General features: G+C 40.0%; 1 protein-coding gene across 1 annotated transcript; it reads left to right on the plus strand.

The window, feature by feature from the left end:
* The first annotated feature begins 3,674 nt into the window (after positions 1 to 3,674).
* Positions 3,675 to 6,470, plus strand: HSPA2 (heat shock protein family A (Hsp70) member 2). Its single transcript, XM_083371892.1, has one exon. It carries the CDS (start codon positions 3,799 to 3,801, stop codon positions 5,704 to 5,706), a length of 1,908 nt encoding a protein of 635 aa, XP_083228018.1. The 5' UTR covers positions 3,675 to 3,798; the 3' UTR covers positions 5,707 to 6,470.
* Positions 6,471 to 7,224: the final 754 nt, after the last annotated feature.

The raw sequence follows: 7,224 nt of genomic DNA on the forward strand, positions 1-7,224 counted from the left end.
TTTAATGCTTAATTTTTGTACACATTTTAATACACATTTCCAGCACATACTAGGCAGAACTAATTTCTTTTCTGGTTTCTTGCACTGCAATCAAAAAAGGTAAAATTCTTTTCCTCTCTAGCTCTTTGTTCAACTATAGGATTTGACATTAAGTTGAATTTATAAACATGGAAATTACAAATATAAAACACAGTTCATATAGATGCTTTTTAAATTTTCTCTTCAGTCTTTCACTTCTCTTTATTACTCATTTCCTTTGCAATTTCATTTTGTCATTATGCCTTTCATTGTCCATTCTAAACATAAATAAGAGAAGGAAGCAATACGGTATAGGTTTGCCACCTTGAAGTTACTTATAAGGTAATAAAGGATGGATAAAAATCTAATAAATAAAGATGCAATAGTGTTTAGTTTTATTTCTGGTGATTGTTTGGAAACACAACCATATAATTTTCTTGGCAACAGTAATGGAAATAGTTTGCCATTAATTTCTTTTAGGATGGTTTTTTCACTTCCCAATTTAGCCTACTGCTTGGTATACCTTGTAGTCTTCTATCAAAGCACCAACTAGGTCTAATCCTACTTTGACTGAATCCTAGTGTCTAGGTCCTGCCATCAGCTGAGACATATTCCAAATTCCAAACCTATTAGCTTAAACTTCTCTGTTCCAATTTCCTACTTTAGCATACTTGACCTCCAAATTAATTTCCCGAGGTAATGTGCCATCAAGTCTATATTCCAAGAATATGTAAATCAAGACAAATACTGGGAAAATAATTGTGGAAATAAAAATTAATTTGGACAAATGAGAACTGCAATTAAAAGTTGCACTATGGAATATTCTTGTTTAGAACTACTTCATTGCGTCCTCCATCTTCTTCTAAGTACTGTACTAATTTTATCTATAAATGATCAATGAACATTACAGTATGTTGTCACTGGATATTAGATTCTTACTGGTTGTGTTGGGAGACAACCTTCTTTACAATTTCTTTTCTGAAGTTTTGTTTTTCTTTTGCAAAGCTTAAGGTTCTTTTGCCATTTATTTACATAAGAATTCACAAAGAATGAACTTGTTCTCAGTATTTAAAATGTTCTAAAAACTCAAAATTATGCAATCATTACCTTAGAAGGTGTAAGTATATGCAAGATATGGTCTAGATACCTGCAAGACTACTTCTTCCAAAAGCTGCCTCTCCTACATGATTTGACAGTGTGACATGCTCCAGGTTCCATTGATAAGACAATATTATTTTATTTATTTATTAAATTTGTTTGCCATCTATCTCGCTGTGAGACAACTCTTATCTTATGGCAGGGGTGGGGAACGATTGCCCTTTTATGACTTGTAGACTCCAACTCCAGAATTCCTGAGTCAGCCATGCTGGGAATTCTGGAAATAGAAGTCGACAAATCATAAAAGGGCTTTTTTGGTGGTGGCAGCACACTGCCGGCTTCCATCCTTCCGAGGTAGGTAAAATGAGGACCCAGATTGTTGGGGGCAATAAGCTGACTTTGTAATAATGCCGCTTGGGGAGGGGGGTGAAAGCCCTAATAAGCAGGCATATACATAGAATGAAGGCTATTCCTAAGCACATTTGATTTATGCTTAGATTGTAAGCCGCCCTGAGTCTTCGGAGAAGGGCGGGATATAAATGGAATTAAAATAAAAAAAAATAAAAACATTTAAGTGACTGTCTACTTAACATAATATTTAATCATATTTATTGTGCCAAGAGGATTATAGAGTACAGTATAAAGTATAGAGTATATACTGCATAGTACGGAGTGCAGTATAAAGCAAGAAAACAACAGTTTTCCCTATTGTATATGTTTAAAATGTACTGTAAAACTTTTCATTTAAAAAAATGGTGATGGAGAGCAGATATCAGTAACTGAAGGGTGCATTCCCACACAATCTAAAATAGTCAATGGGATCTAACCAAATTTTAGTCCCTGACCCCATCAGCAACCACGTTGTTGATGAAACCTGTTAGACTGTGCCTAGGCAAAAACTCTGTTGGTTAAAGAGGGGGAAATATTACTTTAAAACTACAGCAGCTAAAAATGGCTTTAAGCTGCCTGTGATGAAGAGAGATTCATGAGTTCATGTCATAAAAATGGTTACCAGGATATGTTTGTGCCAGTTAGTAGACATGAAAGTGAGTCCTCAGTTAAGAATGTTCTAAGTGCAGAAAGCCCACCTCAGGGACATAAAAGCACTATCCCTTTCTATGTGGTTCAGAAATATACTCTCTTTGAACAGCCAAGTTTTATTTAGCTATCTTGGCCTACATCCAAGATGCAAAATCCCCTCTTGTCTTTCATTTACTTATTCTCCTCAGTATCTTGTTTTAAGCCAGCAGCCACACTTTGTAGTACAGAATTCAGTACATTTAATTATGCATTGTGTGAAAAAAATATTTCTCTTGAAGATATTATCAGTAAACCTGAGATCTATTACTAGTATTATTATATACACTCCAATGTGAAATCACAGCTGCCAATTCTTTGTTCTTCCCAAGAACCTAAGCTGTCTTAATGTAGTATTTGTGCAGATCCAAGTAGTATGGCCTTTTGTAATTGAAAGATAAATATTTTATCAATGCTCAGATTTTCTAAATGCTGCTCAATATTTTTGGTATGGCATCCAGTGTGTGATAACCACTATTTTTGTAATCACTTTTTTAAAGTATGTTTGGTCAACTAAAGGCAGCCAGCATAACAAATATCCCTGCTAAAAGAGGTACTAGAGTAATAGTTTCTATTATTTCAAAACTAAATATCCCTGCTTATTTTCTCCACACAACTCTCTCAAGGGTTGAACTGGGGGAGAGTGAACTATTCAAAATCACCCAGCAAGGGAAGCCCAGAACAAACTGTCTCCAGCCTTCTAGAATAGACTAGCACATGAATCACTACTTGCTCTTTATTTTCTGAAGAGGCTGAAAAATAATTGTTTTCTATATGGAAAAAAAACCTTGCATGAACCAATAAACTTGCTTTAAAAAAGACCCGTGTGTGTTTGTGATTAATATATTAGTTTGATGTGCAGGAAGTCCCTTAGGTTCTCAGTCAATAATCATGGCGCGTGAGGGGAAGCAAACTCAGCACATGATCAGGAGCAATGTGGCGTCTAGGTTCTGAGTCTCAACATGATGGCTTAAGTTCGCTTTGCGTAGCTGATAAGTTTGCGATAGTTCAGTCATTTCCCCACTAGGGAGCTGATCTTTTCCTCAGCGAAGCAGGTTCGAGACCGTTCCCTCAACGGCCCCTTCCTGCTCCAACCGACAGACATCGCCCCCTCCCCCCCCCATACGCGCCCCGAATCTTCCAGGCACCGCTAGAAGAGAAAAGAAGGACTCAAACCCCGAAAGTAACCTAAACATACAAAACAAGTTTAACCACTCGAGTCGCTGGAGGGAGGGGCGTAACGGCCGCCCAAAATGCGGTTCGAGACCGCCCTAAGGGTGCGTCCCGAATCTTTATTGGTCGCTGGTGACATCAATCCTTCTAGTCGGAGCGCGCCTCCTCTGGAAATTTCTAACTGTGACGGAAGAAGGGGCAAGGACATACCAAAGGGATTGGTTAGAGATCGGTAAAGAATGACGTGATTGGTCGATTGGCTTCTGGCAGATTCCAGAAGCCGACGCACTGCGAGTATAAAAGGAAGCTGAGGCGAACACAACGGCAGCTCGTTGAGATTGTTCGTTGTCGCTTTCTAACGGCCGGCTCCGGAAAACTTTCATTTTAATCCTCGAAGTTTTGCAGGGATATCTCGATCGCGTTCCTGCAACCATGTCGGCCAAAGCGCCTGCCATAGGCATTGACTTGGGCACCACGTACTCCTGCGTCGGAGTTTTCCAACACGGGAAAGTGGAGATTATCGCCAACGACCAAGGCAACCGCACTACGCCGAGCTATGTTGCCTTTACGGACACTGAACGCCTCATCGGAGATGCAGCCAAGAACCAAGTGGCTATGAATCCCAACAACACCATCTTTGATGCCAAGCGTCTCATTGGCCGCAAATTTGATGACTCAACGGTGCAGTCCGACATGAAGCACTGGCCTTTCCGTGTGGTGAGTGAAGCGGGGAAGCCCAAGGTACAAGTCGAGTATAAGTGTGAGGTCAAGACCTTCTTTCCGGAAGAAATTTCCTCTATGGTATTGACCAAAATGAAGGAAATAGCCGAGGCTTACCTGGGTCGCAAAGTCCAGAGTGCTGTAATTACTGTACCTGCGTACTTCAATGACTCCCAACGCCAAGCCACCAAAGATGCCGGTACCATTACAGGTCTCAATGTATTGCGCATCATTAATGAGCCGACGGCTGCCGCCATTGCCTATGGTTTGGATAAAAAAGGGAGCAGAGCAGGTGAGAAGAATGTGCTGATCTTTGACTTGGGTGGTGGCACATTTGATGTTTCCATTTTGACCATTGAAGATGGCATCTTTGAAGTGAAATCTACTGCTGGAGATACCCATTTGGGTGGGGAGGACTTTGACAATCGCATGGTGAGCCATTTTGTGGAGGAATTCAAGCGCAAGCATAAGCGTGACATTGCTGGCAACAAGCGAGCAGTTCGACGGCTCCGCACAGCCTGTGAAAGAGCCAAACGTACCCTGAGTTCCTCCACACAGGCTTCTATTGAGATTGACTCGTTATTTGATGGCATTGATTTCTACACATCAATTACCCGTGCTCGCTTTGAGGAGCTCAATGCTGATCTCTTCCGTGGTACTCTTGAACCTGTGGAGAAGGCTCTTCGTGATGCTAAGCTAGACAAAGGACAGATTAATGAAATTGTTCTGGTTGGAGGCTCAACTCGTATCCCCAAGATCCAAAAGTTGCTCCAAGACTTCTTTAATGGAAAAGAGCTAAACAAAAGCATAAATCCTGATGAAGCTGTGGCATATGGTGCTGCTGTGCAGGCTGCTATTCTAATGGGTGACAAATCCGAAAACGTGCAAGACCTGCTGCTGCTTGATGTAGCACCACTTTCTCTGGGTATTGAGACTGCTGGTGGTGTGATGACTGCCTTGATCAAACGTAACACAACTATTCCCACCAAGCAAACCCAGACCTTCACCACCTATTCAGACAACCAGAGTAGTGTGCTGGTACAAGTGTATGAGGGTGAGAGAGCCATGACCAAGGACAATAATCTGCTGGGCAAGTTTGACCTGACAGGTATTCCACCTGCACCTCGTGGTGTGCCCCAAATTGAGGTGACGTTTGACATTGATGCAAATGGTATCCTCAATGTTACTGCAGTGGACAAGAGCACAGGAAAAGAGAACAAGATTACAATAACTAATGACAAAGGCCGCCTCAGCAAAGATGACATTGACCGCATGGTGCAAGAAGCAGAGCGTTACAAGGCAGAGGATGAAGTTAACCGGGAACGAGTAGTTTCCAAAAATGCCCTGGAATCCTATGCATACAACATCAAGCAGACAGTGGAGGATGACAAGCTGAAAGGCAAGATTAGTGAGCAAGACAAGCAGAGGGTGCTTGAAAAGTGCCAAGAGGTGATCAGCTGGCTCGATAGAAACCAGATGGCTGAGAAGGAAGAGTTTGAGCACAAGCAAAAGGAACTAGAGAAGCTTTGTAACCCCATCATTGCCAAATTGTACCAGGGTGCTGGAGCTGCAGGTGCTGGTGGTCCAGGTGGTGGTCCCACTATTGAAGAAGTAGATTAAGCTACCATGGACTAGACTGTATGAGCAATTGCCATCTGCTCTACTCTTTCCCCATGGAGCCTGTGGGTGTATAAGGGAGGAGGTATTATCTTGCTCTCCTTTATTGGAAAGCATTGCCAGCTCATTTTGTTGCAGAAAATGTTTGTCTTAGTATTAAGATATCTATGCTAGTTGGTGGATGTTTGGTTTTTATGTTCACTGTTGTAAATATCTATTTCAGCATTACAATTGAGGGAAATATTTCAGAAGAATATGGAGAATGTTAAACACTAAAAAAAAGTCTTGTGTTATTTTTTGGCAACTTTTTGGTCTGATTATTTTGAAATTTTGGTAATAAAAGTTATTTGAAGCATACATTTCCTTTCCCCCCTTTCTTTCTAAATATAAGTTTTTAATGGGATGCAGGGAGTCCTGAATGTTGCTTTTACTTGACAGTAGAAGCTATAATGGGGCAAGAGGTTAAATATTTTATCAAGTACTGACGTTAAAAGATATTGCAGGCAGAATATTTTCATGTTTTGAATTTTCAAAATGCACTGTGATAATAGTGACAGAGAAGTTTACTACTAAGAAATTTGGTAGGTAGAAGGGGGTTTAGCATTATATTGCCATGCTCAGTCTGACACTATTTGTTAGCAGATGTATTCTGACATAAGTGCCATCTTTGTCTTTGCCAATTAGCACCAATTATGTCTTGCTTTGCTTTAATTAAAATTATGCACTAGCCTGCTTAATCCTGTAATAATCCAAATAGCACTTGCTTTAAAATAAAAAAAGCCCCCAAAGCAGAGCCTGGCTAGATTCATTAAGATGCAGAATCTTCTTTCTAATTTATTTTGCTACCTTACTTGACCAGTTGAACAGCTAATATCAGCATAAAAGTTACCAATTGTATAGGACAAAAACTTAAGCTGAGCTTTAGAAAGTGGATCTGAGTGGATTGATAAAAGACAAGCTCAATGGATAAACTTTTACAGGGAGATTCTGACACATTGGAAATAGCTGAGGTCAATAAAGTATTCTAGCTCTTACATTATAGCTAAGAAACCATTGAAAATATAGTCTTCGGAGAAGGGCGGGATATAAATGGAATTAAAATAAATAAAAATAAATAAATATAGTCCATGAGAAAATGAGCCCAGGGCTGCAGCCTAGGAACTATTAACAATTGCTGTCCTTTTTTAGACTTTGGTATGATTGTTCTGATTATCATCAAATGGGAAAATCAAAATGCTATTTATTGAGGTCACCCCACATTTAACAATCTATTCAGCTTATTATTGCTGTGCTAGGATAGCCCAAGTTGGATAAGAAACTGGCTCTCAGATGTTGCCAAGCTGCAATTCCCATAGCATTTGGTGAAACAAGCTACCTGGAGCAGTCAGAAATTCAATGTATAGAGAATTGCAAGTCCCCTTCCATAATTAACAATTTTCTATTGAAAAATAGGTGACTGAACTTGGTTGTTATGGCTAAACACTTGATCACACCAACAATCTTTTAAAAACTTGTTCATCT

Source organism: Vipera ursinii (assembly GCF_947247035.1).
Source record: "Vipera ursinii genome assembly, chromosome: 1".
NCBI classification, from domain to species: Eukaryota; Metazoa; Chordata; class Lepidosauria; order Squamata; family Viperidae; genus Vipera; species Vipera ursinii.

Coding starts and splice junctions, on each gene's coding strand:
- HSPA2 (XM_083371892.1), top strand. CDS start 3,799: ATGTCGGCCAAAGCGCCTGCCATAGGCATTGACTTGGGCACCACGTAC.